The sequence below is a fragment of the Solenopsis invicta genome, chromosome 4, assembly GCF_016802725.1.
Source record: "Solenopsis invicta isolate M01_SB chromosome 4, UNIL_Sinv_3.0, whole genome shotgun sequence".
NCBI lineage: Eukaryota > Metazoa > Arthropoda > Insecta > Hymenoptera > Formicidae > Solenopsis > Solenopsis invicta.
Genome location: NC_052667.1, coordinates 25,182,006 through 25,200,567, shown reverse-complemented (window position 1 = coordinate 25,200,567; position 18,562 = coordinate 25,182,006). Strand labels below are relative to the sequence as shown.

At 30.8% G+C, this 18,562-nt stretch overlaps 1 protein-coding gene across 2 annotated transcripts in view; it reads right to left on the bottom strand.

Annotated features, from left to right (window-relative positions):
- The window catches only part of LOC105200162 (F-box/WD repeat-containing protein mec-15), a 32,490-nt gene extending 17,857 nt beyond the window's left edge, over positions 1 to 14,633 (bottom strand). Inside the window, exons 1-3 of one of the 2 annotated variants that reach the window (XM_039448801.1) lie at positions 14,567 to 14,633; positions 5,140 to 5,260; positions 4,676 to 4,838 (exon numbers count right to left, since the gene is read on the bottom strand). In XM_039448801.1, coding sequence (XP_039304735.1) covers positions 4,676 to 4,838; positions 5,140 to 5,169 — 193 coding nt within the window. In that variant the 5' untranslated portion in view covers positions 5,170 to 5,260; positions 14,567 to 14,633. Of the gene's footprint in view, positions 1 to 4,675; positions 4,839 to 5,104; positions 5,261 to 14,566 lie in introns of both variants that reach the window. The other variant, XM_039448800.1, reaches the window with a different exon arrangement.
- Positions 14,634 to 18,562: the final 3,929 nt, after the last annotated feature.

Here is an 18,562-nt window from a genome sequence, read left to right as displayed (position 1 = left end):
AAAGTTATATTAAAGTTGATTTGAACGGGAAGAAATTTACGGCTTGAGTACCGCGCGAACACTCACCAGCCCTTTAATTATTTAAATATTATTAGATATTTTTAATATAAATTATATAAATATTTAAAATCTGTTTCTGTCCATGACCAGACTAATAAAGATAGCCAAAAGTAACAATTAGAAATAGTACCGGAGCATAAAAAAAAATTATTAATATAAAAAGCACGTTGCAAAAGTCGATTTTGCAACTAATTGTTATAAATAAATTGTTAAAAATTGACTGCAGAAGAAAACTGATTGCGCCCATCGATTTAATGGGAAAAATTATCTGAAGAAGCATGTATAATGCTTTCTTAATTATTGTAGTTATTATAATTATTATAAACAAATTAATTGCATAATTGATTTTACAATGTTGTCGTGTTGGAACTTAGCAAATGACTGCAGGGCGAGCTTGGCGTCGGCCTCTTATAACTACTGTAATTCTTCTAGAATCTTCCGACGGAAAACTGGAAAATTTCACAGTCTTTCCGGCCTCTAGATCCTTCTAGAAGGATCGCGAATAATTGATGGAAACACGTGGTTTCATTTTTTTTTTTTTTTTGTTGTTATAACGACCAGCAACGGTGAGACAAAGTAATCCCACGCGTCGCCGCTCCGTCGTTTGGCAACAGACACAGACGCTCCCACTCCCGCTCCCGCTTCGGAGCGCTGTTTCTATTTGCTTATTATCCCGAATAATATATGTATACGCTACTTGCAGGCAAATACACGCGAGTAATATTTATTGTTAGCTGTGTTCCGAAATTTACTGCCAGTACTGAAAAATCTGTAATTCACACTAGCAATGTACATCGGGACGCAGTTTTATATTCTCGATGTATCTGCCAGCGGACATAAATATATTTTTGACAAAACATATCGTTTGCCGCGAATGTGATTTCACGTAATATGGCATAAGAACTGCTACTGAAATAAACTTTTAGTGTATCGTGTAATTGTATTCTATAAATCTCACAACCATAGTATTTATTCTGCTGATAATATTAGAGAGACACCAATAATTTTTCGGTTGTGGCAACCATATTTAAGGATATTATAACTTAATGTTATTTATTCTAAGGACTATACATGTGAAAACTGTAAAGATGAGCATACCTTAACAGATGTATTCGATATAATATCAATATAAGTACAATTCACATACATTTCTTTTTACATACATTTCCAAACATAGAGATTACAGGTCAACAAATTTAAACTTTTTGTTTGGTGCCGCCATTTTGAAGGTTTATTCTAAAGGATTTTGAGTTGCTGAAAACGAATCTGAAATCCGTTTTTACCCATCAGCTCCTATTTTTTAAATAACCGTTAAATAATCTTTTTTAAAAATTTTTATACCTTGTAATTTTTTAGTGGTAGAAAAAAAATTATATCAGGGTTTATAATATGGCATTTTTACTCAGAAAGTTGCCCACAATACTAATATTATTTTTATGATACCAAAAAAAATATTATACAAGCCACAAATCAAAAACTTAAATAATATCGTGAAAATAATAGCAAAAACAGCAAAATTTCGAATAAAAAAACCTATTTACTCGGCTACCAAAAAAAATCTTAAAAAATATTTGACCATTTATAGCTGTATGTTTCTAGTTTAAATCTTTTTTTGAAAAATTAATTTCCGACCATTTGTTAAAAAGTTATTGAATTTAAAGCGATATGCCGCATACCGCTATGCGGGTCTTTCCACGTCAATCGAGTCGCTCTGCCGCCAAAGGTGGTTAAGGATAAAATAAATGGATTAGCTCATAAAATTAAAATAAAAATATGTATTTTTGAAGGTTCTGTATCCCATTTAAAAATTTAAAATGGCAGATCCAATATGGCGGATGAGAAAGCTAATAAAATGTAGTTAAATTTTTGTAAAGTTGTAATATGGGGTTTTTGAGATCACTGAATCTGAATATAATATCAGTTTATAAAAAAATATATAGAATATTGCAAAAACGTTACAAAAAATGTTTTAATAACCAAACAAATTTTATATTTTTATAATATTTTGAAGTTAGCGACTTTGAAAGCATGGATATAAATCCAAACAAATCCGATATCTTAAAATTACTCTTAATTGTTTAAATTAAAGTTAGAAATAAAGAATCTAATATAGCAAATCTAAATCATGAAAAATACATAGTTGATTTACAGAAAATTGACGGGTTAATGTAAAAACAATCTAATAAAAAGTTTTCTCAATTATATTGCTTATAAATCCCGCTCTTTATCGAACTCGGAGTCACGAAACGAAAACGTGGCGATTGTTTATTTCGTATTTAATTTCTTTCACTTTTTTAATATTATTTTATATATTAAATTTTTCTTACATTTTTAATTTTGTATATTATTGCAACAGGTTCTATAAATATTGTATGTATTTTTGAGTACAATCTACAATCTTGCTTATACAATGCAGATTTGATTTTGTCATATATAGATTTTATATTGTAAACATATTTTAGATCTGGTTCTCAGCATTCGAAAATGGATTGAAATGAATTAGAAATGGATTCGTTTGGTCCATGCCGAATAAAGATTCTTATTTTTAAAATCAATTTCTATCCAATTAAAGTATCAGAAATATTTTAAATTCTATTTTAATCCATCACGCGGAATTAAAAGTAATTGCGGCTACACGCCACTAAGCGGCGACGTTCTCGTAAGTCAAATGTTGCAACCACTGGATATAAGGAACACGAGATAATATGTTGGTTGAGAGAGGTACATCACTTTTTGGTACATATGCTGCCGCAATTTTCTAAAAGCTATTGGTTATTATTTTTTTCACGATATTATTCAAGTTTTTACTTTGTGGCTTGTATTGTAACGAAGCGATCACAAGCATATAGGCGCATGCGAGTGGAAGTGTGCGTGTGGTGCGGGGAGCGAGCGATGGATGGGCGATGCGGTGCAAATTAAAACAAAGGGAAATCGCAGTTGTCACCAGGAGTATCAAGCCCTCGAATTTTCCTGTTACTATGCTGCATTCTTTTTAAAAAAAAATGCAATTCAATTACGATATCGCTCGTCTTGATTCCGCCTCTCGCGTTCATTACGTTCTCGACCACGGGCCAGAACACACGCTTCCGCACGTACGAAAATCGTGAATTATAATTTGATACGAAATTATTCACTCTTTCTTTTCTCTAAAGACGAGGATTAAGTAAAGAGTTGAAATACGAGTGGCTGCTTCAGAGTGTGCCAAGACGAAAGGTCAAATTCAGTTATTGATAATAAGCGCGTGTATCTTATACGATTATATTTGTGACTATAAAAAATAAATTCAGTGAAACGAAACCAAGTGAGGAAAAATTAAGTTTATTCCCGCTGAAACATGTATATTAATACTTTTTTGGTATTATAAAAATAATATTAGTATTGTGGGGAACTTTCTGGGGAATAAAAATGCCATATTGTAAATCTCGATATAATTTTTTTTCTACTACTAAAAAATTACAAGGTATAAAAATTTTTAAAAAAGATTATTTAACAGTTATTTAAAAAACAAGAGTTGATGGATAAAAACGGATTTCTAATTCGTTTTTTGCGGCCCAAAATTCTTTACAATCAACCAAGAATCAAAATGGCGGCACCAAAATGTGTGTTGGCCACTGTTATTATTGTTATACCCATAGTCATTTTTTCCGTGAAGCTTATTCGTATAAAATTAATTATAATAAAATATTTATAAATACAATGAACTTGAATCAAATACAAACTACAAGATTCCTAATCGAAAAATCTATTCATATTCTTACTTTGTGTATGTCAGGTTAATGCGATAAATGGATCCAGTCAATATGATTTGTAATTATAATACTATACAATTTGAAAATAATACTTTATATAATATATATTTCGTGATATTTATATCATTATTATTATACTTGTATTTATTACTTTCTTTTATATAATATAAATATGCAAATGTATATATTATTAACATAACAAATATGATATTCAATATAGAATTATGTAGACATTGTATTATACAAAAAGTAATTTAGTATAAAATAATATAAATTTACCATTATCATTACACTTGAAAAAGAGTGAAATTGTAATAATAAATTACAACATATAATTACAACGTTAATGCAACTTTCACTTATTATATTAAATGTGGTACTGAAACTAACATGTGTATAAATATAGTGAATACATAACTGTATCCACTGAAGAGCTGCTTAAATCAGATTGACTTTTTATCAATAAGAAATATGTAATATATTTTATGAAACTTATGTTTTTTCGGTTATCTCTTCAAGACAAACAAGTGTGAAATGTTACAAGATGAAGTGTAATCACGATGTAAGGAATGTGCAACCTGTACAGGATGTTCGTTAACGGTTGTATACACCTTGTACCATAAGAGCGCGCCTTAACCATGACTTACCGACAACTCTCCTTGTAATTTATATGGAGTGAAGTCGATAAGACTTATCACCTCTTATGATAAAAGGTGTATACAACCATTAATAAACACCCTGTATATGCATGCCCAAGTTTAAACAGCACACCTGCTTGGAACAATACACAGATAATGTTTTATATATTTATACAAAGTGTTAGTGTGGTCATGTTATGCGTAAGGGTAATATCAATTCAAACTAACTTGGATACAAGAACGGACTATCGCGAGCATCCGGCCACCTATGGATAATTTCCTTCCTCCAAAATGAGGCATCCTTTAAAATTTGGTAGAACCTTTTGCACACAAGGCTCAAACTATATAACGAGGTCCCCATCTTCAAGAAGGAGCATATATGAAGAAAAATCTGAAATGCAGTGCAGAGTAAGAAAATTAAACACACGTCCGAAATAAACGCACCAACTTTGTGAGTGGGAGACAGAGGAAGAGGGAGAATCTAATACCGTCGCTAGTTCAACATTCTTTCCTCCGTCGATAAACAACTACTAACGCGATCGACGATAAGTGACAACGGCGATTTAAAAAAAAAAGGGGACTTTTACGCGCGCGTACGTGAAACATGAGACTGAGAAATGAGGGGACTGATTTCTTTTTTTTTTTCTTTATACAAACCTCATGCGGGAGATGCTGCAGTGATAGTTGTGTACCCTCTTCGCTGTCGTGCACGCAGCTTGCATTCTCGTCAACCATTTTTCTTCACGCGGTGCGAATCTACGTTTAGACAACTTTCTTCAAAACTTTGTGACTTTTCTTACAACCGTTCTGCAACTAAAAAATACGGGTAGTAACGTCGTTAAAATGTTTATGTCAACTAAGTGGGGAATCTATACGACTGATTTCTAACGTTGCATTAACGACATTAAAACTTATAATACAACTGTTTTACAATCGACCGTTAATAGTCATGGCATAACGTTTCAATAACCGTTTTAAACACCACGTATAGACGTTAATACAACTTTCGCAAACTTCGGCCAATACAAAAATTTTAGTCTGGGCTTGTTTTTTCCTTTATTTTAAAAAATAAAAAAACTATTTTTTAGTTTTTTTAAACAAATCTTACTATTTGTATAGCTTAATCTATATTTACTATTTTGTATATAAAATTACATTTTATTAATTACAATTACGCATTATTTTAGAATTTTTGAAAACGCATCGGCGGGATTCGAACCTAAGATCTTCGGAACAATAACCTAATACGGGGTAACATTGAGCTAATCGTAAACTTGTGATATCGTTAATAAAATGTTATAGTATTTGAAGTAAAGCTGATTTAAGTAGGAAGAAACTCGTATGTTGAGTACCGCGCGAACACTCTCACTAGCCCTTTGACTGTTTAGTTTTAGATATTTTAAAAATAAACTATATATAATCTACATAAATAATTAAAATTAATTATTCTTGCCCATGGCCAAACTAGTAAAGATAGTCAAAAAATATTAATTGGAAATAGTATTGGAGCAAGAAAAAACATTAACGTAAAAAGCACGTTGCAAAAATCTATTTTGCATTTGTTATAAACAAATTATTAAAAATTGATTGTAGAGGAAAATTGATTGCGCCAATCGATTCTACGGGAAAAATTACTAAAGAATGATATGATGTTTTCGTGTTATAGTTGTTATAATTGTTATAAACAAATTAGTTGCAAAATTGATTTTTTGCAACATGCTTTTTTTGTCAATAATGTTTTTTCACGTTCTGATCTTATTTCCAATTGTTATTTTTTTGTTATCTTTATGCTGGTCTAGTCATGATCTTGAATGGTTGAAAACGAAAAGTAATTCTTTCTCTGTAAAAAAAATAACTTTTTTAGATTTACGAAATGATTTAATTAAATTTTGCTTATTTAAAAAAAAAATTTTATTAAAACATACTTTTTAAGTATACTGATTAGTAATAAACATCAAAATAACCTCACTTTTAAAGTTATATAAAGGTTTTACAAACATCACGTATTATTTCTACTCAACAATATTTGCAGTTGTATACACGTTTAGAAACCTGAAATTATGACTCAAAAATCAAGTTAAAGTATACGGAGTCGTATAAACGTTTTAAAAACAATGCCATAAATACTGCAAATGACTAATTTATAAAGAATCGTAAAGACGTTTCAAAAATTTGTAATGAATGCTACAAGACAGCTAACATACAATGAAGTCGTATAGACGTTACAAACTTTTAAAATAAATATCACATAACAATTAATTTGTACGGAGTTATACAGACGTTATAAAAACTTCAAATAAATACATATACATAGATTAATTTTTACGTAGTCATATTATAAATGTTTTAAAAACTACAAATAGTTGTATAATCGATATTAACTTTTTAGTCGTACAATTTTTCAGTATATATCATGTATAAACGTTTTATGGAGTTATAAAAACTTTTTTATAACCTTGTGCTCTTTGGGTAGTCACATCTGAACATCTGGTACATACACAGCCCCAGATTTAGAGCGCATTTCGTTTCACGCATCATGTGCATCATGTGCGTAATGTGTGATCAAGAGATAATTTAGTTACTACTTCACAAAGTTCATTAAAGTTAAACATTGCTTTTAAAGAAAAAATCGACATTTTTGATAAAATATTATTTTCAGAAAAATCAAAACGTTCTACAATACAGGGTGTTCAAAAAGTCCCGGACCGGCGAAATGTCTCGAAAACTAAGCATTTTAGAAAAAAATGTTTCAGATAAAAGTTGTAGGGTTTCAAAAGATCTATTTACTGATTTTATCAGTTTGACCTTGGATGGCGTCGCCAAGGTCAGATCGAAATCACATTAACTTTTTTAAATGGAACTGCCTACTTTTTATTGCATATTCTTGTAGCTTATCTCAAGACCTTTCCAAAACATGCAATAAAAAGTAAAGTTCTATTTAAAAAAGTTAATGTGATTTTGATTTGACCTTGGCGACGCCATCCAAGGTCAAACTGATAAGATCAGTAAATAGATCTTTTGAAACTCTACAACTTTTATCTGAAACATTTTTTTCTAAAATGCTTAGTTTTCGAGATATTTCGGCGGTCCGGGACTTTTTGAACATCCTGTATACTTTAAAACATTTTTATACCACGATATTAATTAATTTTTAATAGAAGTTTGCTCAGCTATCAGCAATCGTTTTAAAATATTTAAAACTATAAAATCAAAAAATTTATCGGTTATTCTTTGTGATAGTTTGATCTTCAAATTGGAAAGTATCTCAAATACTTCAGCATTTAGAATATCTTATGATGTTGAAGCTAGCAGCGGATTCGCAGCAGCAGATTCGTCAAAGCAGGGATTCTCATTCAAAATAAAATACATAAGAAACTTTGACATATAAAGGCAAACTAGCAAGTAACTGCACAACATACACTTATACGCTTCTAAATAGATCAGACTATCGAGAACAATTAACAAAAATGCGCAGGTCTACTAAATTGTTTAAATTATATAACGAGTTATTGCAGAAACAAGGGAAGGAAGCCTCGGTCGGGGCTGTAAATTTTTTTAGAACATCATTGTAGGCTTCTAAATAAATCCCGACTAGCAAGAAAAATTAAAAAAAATGCGCACGCCTACGAAAAATTATTTAAACAATATAAAGTTTATTGCAAAAACAGGAAAACGAAGTCGCGGTCGGGGCTGCAAATTTTTTTAGAACATTATTGTAAGCTTCTAAATCAATCCCGACTAGCAAGAAAAATTAAAAAAAATGCGCACGCCTACAAAAAATTATTTAAACAATATAAAGTTTATTGCAAAAACAGGAAAACGAAGTCGCGGTCGGGGCTGCAAATTTTTTTAGAACATTATTGTAGGCTTCTAAATCAATCCCGACTAGCAAGAAAAATTGAAAAAAATGCGCACGCCTACAAAAAATTATTTAAACAATATAAAGTTTATTGCAAAAACAGGAAAACGAAGTCGCGGTCGGGGCTGCAAATTTTTTTAGAACATCATTATAACCTTCTAAATCAATCCCGACTAGCAAGAAAAATAAAAAAAAATGCGCACGCCTACGAAAAATTATTTAAACAATATAAAGTTTATTGCAAAAACAGGAAAACGAAGTCGCGGTCGGGGCTGCAAATTTTTTTAGAACATCATTATAACCTTCTAAATCAATCCCGACTAGCAAGAAAAATTAAAAAAAATGCGCACGCCTACGAAAAATTATTTAAACAATATAAAGTTTATTGCAAAAACAGGAAAACGAAGTCGCGGTCGGGGCTGCAAATTTTTTTAGAACATCATTGTAGGCTTCTAAATAAATCCCAACTAGCAAGAAAAATTAAAAAAAATGCGCACGCCTACGAAAAATTATTTAAACAATATAAAGTTTATTGCAAAAACAGGAAAACGAAGTCGCGGTCGGGGCTGCAAATTTTTTTAGAACATTATTGTAAGCTTCTAAATCAATCCCTACTAGCAAGAAAAATTAAAAAAAATGCGCACGCCTACGAAAAATTATTTAAACAATATAAAGTTTATTGCAAAAACAGGAAAACGAAGTCGCGGTCGGGGCTGCAAATTTTTTTAGAACATCATTATAACCTTCTAAATCAATCCCGACTAGCAAGAAAAATTAAAAAAATGCGCACGCCTACGAAAAATTATTTAAACAATATAAAGTTTATTGCAAAAACAGGGAAACGAAGTCGCGGTCGGGGCTGCAAATTTTTTTAGAACATTATTGTAGGCTTCTAAATCAATCCCGACTAGTAAGAAAAATTTAAAAAAATGCGCACGGCAATGAAAAATTATTTAAACAATATAAAATTTATTGCAAAAACTAAAAAATAAAAAAATTCTAATACCAAAAACGCAAATAAATTTTAATATAAAAAAGTAAAAAAAATTTTAACATTCACAAACAGTAAGAACATAACAAAAAAAGAGACCATATTCTCGCCACCTCCTCGTTGGTTGGTCTTGGGTAGCGCAAAGAGAGAGAACAATATGTATGTTTAGCAGTCAAATTATATTTCTGATCTATAATTTACATCAAAGTAGAAAATTGGGAAATCATACTATTTCTTTTCTATAATGACAATATTATTCCTATACGGCGCAAGCAGCCAACCTTAATATGATTGCTAATAAATTTCCAGCGCCGACCAAGCCCTTGTTTCTGCAATAACTCGTTATATAATTAAAACAATTTAGTAGCCGTGCGCATTTTTTTTAATTTTTCTTGCTAGTCGGGATTTATTTAGAAGCCTACAATGATGTTCTAAAAAAATTTGCAGCCCCGACCGCGACTTCGTTTTCCTGTTTTTGCAATAAACTTTACATTGTTTAAATAATTTTTTGTAGGCGTGCGCATTTTTTTTAATTTTTCTTGCTAGTCGGGATTGATTTAGAAGCCTACAATAATGTTCTAAAAAAATTTGCAGCCCCGACCGCGACTTCGTTTTCCTGTTTTTGCAATAAACTTTATATTGTTTAAATAATTTTTCGTAGGCGTGCGCATTTTTTTTAATTTTTCTTGCTAGTCGGGATTGATTTAGAAGGTTATAATGATGTTCTAAAAAAATTTGCAGCCCCGACCGCGACTTCGTTTTCCTGTTTTTGCAATAAACTTTATATTGTTTAAATAATTTTTCGTAGGCGTGCGCATTTTTTTAATTTTTCTTGCTAGTCGGGATTGATTTAGAAGGTTATAATGATGTTCTAAAAAATTTGCAGCCCCGACCGCGACTTCGTTTTCCTGTTTTTGCAATAAACTTTATATTGTTTAAATAATTTTTTGTAGGCGTGCGCATTTTTTTCAATTTTTCTTGCTAGTCGGGATTGATTTAGAAGCCTACAATAATGTTCTAAAAAAATTTGCAGCCCCGACCGCGACTTCGTTTTCCTGTTTTTGCAATAAACTTTATATTGTTTAAATAATTTTTTGTAGGCGTGCGCATTTTTTTTAATTTTTCTTGCTAGTCGGGATTGATTTAGAAGCTTACAATAATGTTCTAAAAAAATTTGCAGCCCCGACCGCGACTTCGTTTTCCTGTTTTTGCAATAAACTTTATATTGTTTAAATAATTTTTCGTAGGCGTGCGCATTTTTTTAATTTTTCTTGCTAGTCGGGATTTATTTAGAAGCCTACAATGATGTTCTAAAAAAATTTACAGCCCCGACCGAGGCTTCCTTCCCTTGTTTCTGCAATAACTCGTTATATAATTTAAACAATTTAGTAGACCTGCGCATTTTTGTTAATTGTTCTCGATAGTCTGATCTATTTAGAAGCGTATAAGTGTATGTTGTGCAGTTACTTGCTAGTTTGCCTTTATATGTCAAAGTTTCTTATGTATTTTATTTTGAATGAGAATCCCTGCTTTGACGAATCTGCTGCTGCGAATCCGCTGCTAGCTTCAACATCATGAATATCTTCTTTTCTAAAATGAGTACAGTTTCATGAAATACTTTTAAAATATTATGAAAAAAAGATATAAATAACATTCAGTTTTTTAATTTCTAAAAAATATTTTTGCAAAATGGTTGGACAGTTCTCTCCGAGTGACATAAAATATTCGTTTAAAGCGGGAAGCCTTTTAAAAGTCTTTCAATTGCTGGATTTAAAAAAAGCCAACGTGTACGTGTCTAAATAGTTTTATATGTCTAAGTAGATTTTGATATTTTATATCAGCTTCTTCGAAAAAGATTTTTTCACCCGCTTTGAATAATATAAAAAATGACTGTAAACTTTTAAAACTAAATTTTTGACATCAAAATCACATTTATCTATTGCAAATTTAACAATAGACAATTTCAGAAAGTTTGATATGACAATCACTGTTAGTTTTTCTACAATCGGATACATTTACAGAACTTTTATTATTATTATTTGAATTTTGTAAATCATAAGAAGAAGTACATTTCTCTTCCTGTTACACACTACAACTCATTATGGCTTTTAACATGTTTACTGTAAGCTGATAAATTATTAAAAACTTTCATACAACATACTAATCTTTTCTGAGCAATTTTATTTGAATGAAAGAATCGTATATGATCAAGCACATAGCATCTGCTGCATTATACTTTTTGTTACAGGCAAAGCATTTTAAAATAAAAAATAATTAAAATATAAGAATTACAAGTTTTGATTTTATATACTTCTCCGAATTCAACCAGAATGTGCGCCGAATTAAGTATATAAAATCACATAAATAAATATAAGCACTAAGACCTAGCTACGACCGAAGAAGGCTTTCTTACTATCACTGTGTTCAGGGGCGGCGACTTTAGCGTAGTAGGTATGGAGTACTCTACAACTGAAATTTTTTCAGGTGTGGAATTCCACACTTGGAACCCCGAAGAACAAAATTAAAATTAAATGTATTTTTTTTTTTTATTATATACAGAGTGATTATTAATGGTTGTACCCACTTTTTACCATAGGAGCATGTTTTACCAATTATACTTTTTTTCATAAATGTTTCTTATATGACAACTGCTTAGAAAATTGTCGGTAAATCATCTCAAAGATTATTTTCAGTATTAATTAAGGAGATTGAAAACGTATCTACGTCCACAATGCTGTAAATCCTACTAAATTCACTGATTAAATGGCGTACAATGTAGTACTTTTTTTATAGCATTCTAAAATAAAAAACGAACAAATCTGTCTTTTTGATGAAATTGGATGAAACCAGAAGAACCTTAATCCGATAGTAAAAAGTACTAAAATAAAAATTCTACGCAGTTTTGAAAAAAAATATCAAATTTTTGCAAAAAACTTTTATTTTTATCTTGTAAAAAAAACGTTTAAATAGTTATTCTTACAAGTTTTATAGGCTCAAATTTACTATCAAATTTGCATTTTACTATTAAATTGCTTGTTTTTATTCAATACTAAAAAAAAATACGTTATAATCTTTTAAAATTTTATTTAAAAGTTCATAAAAATGAGAGTGTTTGATTTGGAATCAATAGTTCCAAATCGGACCGGATAAAGCATTTTTACATTTTCCGTTATAGTTCAACACAGATGAGAGATAACATTAAAATGATCTAAAGCAAAAATGAAGGAAATTAAATTATCTTTCCATTGGCACCTTCAGTTTTACAATCGGACTTTATTTGCACCTTATAGAGAGCAAAAACTGCAACTAGGTCCGATTTATCGTTTTTTTTCCCATGGCGAAATTCTCATGGATACCTCCCTTCCCGGGGCAGATGGGAAGGTTATGCTGGACACTTACCGGTGAAAACCCCATTGTGATCCTGCTTATGAGGGGCCGTGAGGGGCGCCCCGGAATCGCAAGCATTTCAACCAATGGGCGCCTTCAGAGGTCCGATTTACTCCACTCTCCCTTATATATGTTAAAGTATTGATCCAATGTCCCCCCTCTTGCTACTCCACACTTTTTTGTACATAAGGAAATCTATTGTAGATATTCTCCCAATCCCTCCGCTCTCCCGAGGGGAGAACAGCAGAGACCCCGTTCTACTTTGCGAGACTACCGCGCAACGATCTCTTCGCCGTTACTCCACACTTGGTAGATTTGTAAGTCGCCGCCTCTGATTGTGTTGTTACACTATCGGTCCAATAACATATTTGTAAAAGTTTTGAGTTTAAGAAAAATAAATTGTAAACAAATAGCAAATAAAAAATTAACATCTAGGAATAGTTATTTCTTATAAAACTAATAGAGATTAAAGTTTTATTTGATTCAATCGACCAATGAATGTAGTTAAACACAATATAACTGTGCTTTAATATACAATTATTCAAAGAGTATACAATGTTCAAAATAATATATTCTTTTATAAAATTAAATGAAAATTAATATAAATATACAATATACAAATAATTCTAATAAGACCGGGAATTGTAAAAACAAATTGAAAGAATGAATACGGCATTACCGATCGATAGCAGTTCTTAGTGCTCGATAATCTTTTTCTAAGTGAATTTTATAAACATTTCTTTACAGTTTGAACTGGCTGTATTAATTCAAGTTCATTTTAAAAATTGTAAAGTACTTATTGCGAAAAATATTATCTCGGCCAGGGATTGGACCTGGCTCGCTCAGCATTCCGTGCGAGGGCCTTATTAGTCAATTTGACAACCGAAACACTTTGCAATATTTATCACAATAACCGATGATGTGAAATAAACGTCAATTTTAGTTTCTTTACAGTTTTCGGGTTAAGAGGACTTAATTTTAATTTAATTTTAAATGATTTAATTTTTAATTTTAATTAGTTATTTTTGAAACAAATTTTAAATTTCAATTTATCAACTTTTTTCCCAAATTAAAAATTTATTTAGACAAAAGAAAAATTGTAAAAAAAATACATTCTCTCATAACAATAATGTTTCTTTGACAGAAAACAGAGTCGAATAGGCCTTAAACGAGTAAGATTTATTCGACAAATATATTTAGAAGGATGATCTCTAACGAAAACCTTTTACAGAATGATAAATTAGATAACAAATATATTAATCTCTCGTCAGAAGGATCTACAGAGAATCTTTTACAGAATCACAAATTAAATAAACCAAGAGAAAGATTTAAAAACTAATAATATATTAATCGATCGCGTTTTGTGCTGCACAAAGCCTTCATCAGTGAAAAAACTTTATTTATAAAACGAGAACAAAAAATTAAAATAGATAAACTAACAATAACGTTTATGCGAATTACAGAAGTCTCATAAAAGTAATCGGTCTAAGAGATGAACACGCAATAAAATAAATAAATAAATAAAATGTGAGAAAATGAATAATAAATATCATAGAAATGAAACAAGATTTAAAGAATTTTTTTAAAGAGTTAAAATAAGATTAAGAAGTTTAGAAGAGTTGAAAAATCGCTGTGAGTACTGTAGTTTTGTTTTTATAATATATATGAACTGAATTTATAAAGAAAATATTAAATTTCTTTGATGATCCATATTATAATTATTTTAATTATAATCTAACTCTCTCTAAAATCTTGCAAATTTCTAATTTAATATATCTTAACATAATTCTAAATTGTGTCAAATTCTTGTAACTTTTGACGTAACCAATTTAATTTTATAAGCTATTAACTTTAATTTACTTAAATAAACATATTGACTTACCGAACTTAACAAAGATCTTTTATAGGACAGGCAAATCGTCTGCGGCTCGACACGGTTCGGCTGTTTGATGCAAACTGATATAGTCATAGCACCTTCGCCCGCACGAGAGCTCGTCGCGCCTCGTGATTGGGTCCGCCCGGGTCTTTCGGTGGTTTTCCCGACATCGGAAGGCAACTCCGGCTCTTTTGCATATTTACGCCAATTCGCGTCCTCTGCTCTCAGGTTTAATGCAGAAATCTTTTCTGAGATTCTCAATCGCAGCTCCGCTGACGGGCATCTATCTTCTCGAGATGCCCAGAGATCTCCTCAGCGCGTCCATTTCCCACTGCTTCTATTCTTTTTTTATATTTCTCTGTCAGTCTCCATGTCTCTGCCCCATATAGAAAGGTGCTTTTATATTTTCTCTTTTTTGATATTTCCTTACTCCAAAGTACGCTGATAAGGCATCCTATGACTTTCTTGGGTAACAGAAAGTAATGTGGCGAATACAAGTCAAAGGCGCGGTCGACGTTACGCAACGAGTATAATTACAATAATTACAATGAATTATATAATCACATGAGATTTTATTGTTAAACGTTTTGGCTTTTTCTTCAAGCCATTTTCAGCATAACAGTAGTATTACAAAAATAGGAGCTGTTGATATTGCGAGGAAGAGCTTCCTCGTTAAGATGTTGCAAGATTACGTGAGTTGTTAAGCTCGAATATAATGCACATAGCTCAAGCTCAAAATCAGCAATTGTCGGTTTTACAATTGATTCTGACGCAAAAAATGTGCCATCCACACATCAAAGGGAAGAACATATAATATCTCTTATTTTACTTATTTTACTCGTCACAAAAAATTAAAGTCAATTAAAAATGAAAATGTGATAAGCGTACAGTCGGATCAGGCGTCTTGAATATACAATGGTCAAATATATGTGTGTGTATACATATATATTTGGCTGTACAAATTTCTGTATGTATACATATGTTTCCAGGACTGTCTTACCAGTAAACGGAAATAGATTGAAAATGGATTTGTAATTCATTCTAATTCATTTGAATACATTTTGGATAAGAAGAGAGCAATTAAGTCATTTCAATTCTATATATGTATGTCATGGATTAAAATGGATTGGATGACCTGTGAAAACTCCCTTTAGATTGAAAAATAAAAATTACTTTATTTCAATTCCGTTTAACGGATTAAAATGGTTTATATGGCTCGCATAACTTTTTTGATTGAAAAAAATAGAAATCCCTTAATTTCAATCTCACTTCATGGATTAAAACGAATTCAAGGAATTCTTAAACTTTAATTGGATAGAAATGGATTCGTGTGGTGCCGAATCCAAATTCTTGATTGTTTCAATCCATATCTATCCATTTTAAATATTTTGAATCCATTTTCGGTTGGAAACTATCATTAGACATATTTTATTTCCAGGACAGACCTGGAATCCAACAAATGTCCCAGAATATTTCATCATAGATATCTCAAGATGTCTGGTATCTGCCATTTGACAAAGATATATAAATATAAATTATAGTATATCAATAATGGAATTTCTATAAGAATGCTCTTACAGAAATTTAATCTTGGGTGTATTAAATTAGTCAGTAATTAATTTTACTTATTTTGAGCATTATATACAAAGATACATATAACATTGCTTTCAATTTTCAAGCATTTTCAAGAAAATCAAAATTAAAAAGTTTTGGGCATTTTATGAATAAGTTTTGCAAGAAATATGATTTGAACGACAAAGCTCAAAGTCAGGTTAATAAAAGACGTTTAAAAGACGTCTTACATGATCCAATTTTGAACTTTGTGTTATTTGGATAAGAGAAGAAAATAATGACGTTAATCATTTTTATTAATAATATACACTTGGCAGCAAAATTAAAAGATTACTTATTCTAACTCTCAATAATAGGCGAAATTCAAGAGAGTGCGACTTTGTCAAAAACAATCATAAAAAATGTTTAGAAAAGAATTTTAAAGTTTGAAATTTCTAGTTTCGAGATTAATAATTCATTAAACGATTTACAGGTTGTTTACTAAGTTACGCGAATTCAAATGGGAATGCGTCAAATCTCATAATTTTTTACAAACTTTGCAAAGCTCCACGGCATGACATAAAAATTGCACGCAAATGCGGTTTACAATATTCGAAAATGCGAATCTTTACCTGTAATTAGCGTACTTGTACCGTATTTCTGTGGGATTTTTATTTTACGCCGTAGAACTTTACGGAACTGGAACTTTATAGAACTTTAAATTTCGAAAAAAAATCCGTCAAATATTAAAATTTTATAAAAATTTTACCAAGTTGCACGGCGTGAAATAAAAATAGTACACAAATTCGGTTTACACTACTAAATATTTGTACATCTCAATATTTATTTTTTTGTACTCGAATATTCTTCTCAATATTTATTTTATTTGTATGCGTCGGTTGAGGAAAATCAAGTTACATCGAAACATGTTCCAAGATTGATATTCGTTAATATTGATTTAAAATTAAACTTACAATCCATTAAAATTGTAATATTGCTCGTTATTTTGGCCTATTTTTTTACATCATTTTGTTGCTGACCTAAATGAGCTTGTCTACTTGTTAACATACATACTAACTGACACTTTACTCTTGTACGTGTCCACGTTTGGAGCAGTTTTTTGGTCAAAGAGGATTCGCACAAAGATTTCATGGTGTATATTTTGAAAGCGTATAATTAGCACTAAATTATAGCGTCAGCACTTTATTTATAATTGTTTTTTTTTAATAAGCATTTTAACTTTCTTGAAAGTTAATAGAAAAATTATATCTTGCTAAACTTCTGGAGTTAAATAACATTGCAATTAGTGCAATAAATTAGCACACAAAGAGCACTAAATCCTGTGTTTGTTTCATGTGATAAATGTTTCTAACAATCAAACATAATTCTTGATAGTACGCCTTTAAGAAAAAAGACACCTTGAGTTTTTTGACGAAGAAGCAAAATTGCAAAAAGTCTAAATGTTAAATTTTTCGTCAGTATTTTTCGAGATCAAAATTAACTACGTTTGATATTGAGACCAATGAAATTACGCCGATTGTCGGAATTCTATGCAAAAATGTTTTGACACTCGACGCGCGACGTCGCGAAAATGGTGAAATGTCAAGAAGAAACTTCTCGCATATAAATTGGAGTACTTTAGGTGTGAACGCATTCAATTTCACATTCTTTCATTCGATCTTCATCAGCATCTCGTCTGTCGCATTGAATAAAATATAAATAGAAATATTCATGTTATGACTAGTGCGTCGAACCGAGCATGAAGGCGGGTGTTGCAATGTACAATCGGTTTTTCGGATTCTCTCTCATGTTTGCTTGTCGCAGCGTTTCAATTTATCGGTTGATGACATATCCTAACAAAAGTGATCGACGATGCCAAGCAACCGTTCGATAAAAATAAAATTGTCTATTGAGTTGCAAAATAAATTCAAGTTACATGCTATTAGTTGAAGAAAAAATTTCTAATACTACTACTAATAACATATTATTCTGAATAATTATAATTTGTTATAATACTTACAATAAGGGGAATTTCGCGTGAAGCGGATCAGTCATCTCTCACAAAACTTTTTCTTTTGCTATCAATGGTTATTAATAATAAGTTGCAAATTTTTGCATTATTTAATATATATTATAAATACCACTAACAATAATTAACGCAATAATATGTAAATGAACACTAACAAGGAAAGGCACCGAAGTGTCTGCCTCAGATTTAAACGAGCTTTTAAAGGGTAATACCACTGTAGAATTTTTGAAAAATCAATTTTTTTATTGCTTTATAAACTGCTTTGAACCTTCTAGAATGAGTTAAAAAAAGTGTTACGTCTGTTACAAAATTTCTTTTTTGAAATTCGTACTCTTTCTTAAGCGTATCGGACTCCAAAATGACTACGGCACATCGATACCTGCTCGAAGAGTAGGTGTCAGTCGGCAGCTCAGCTGTAGGGT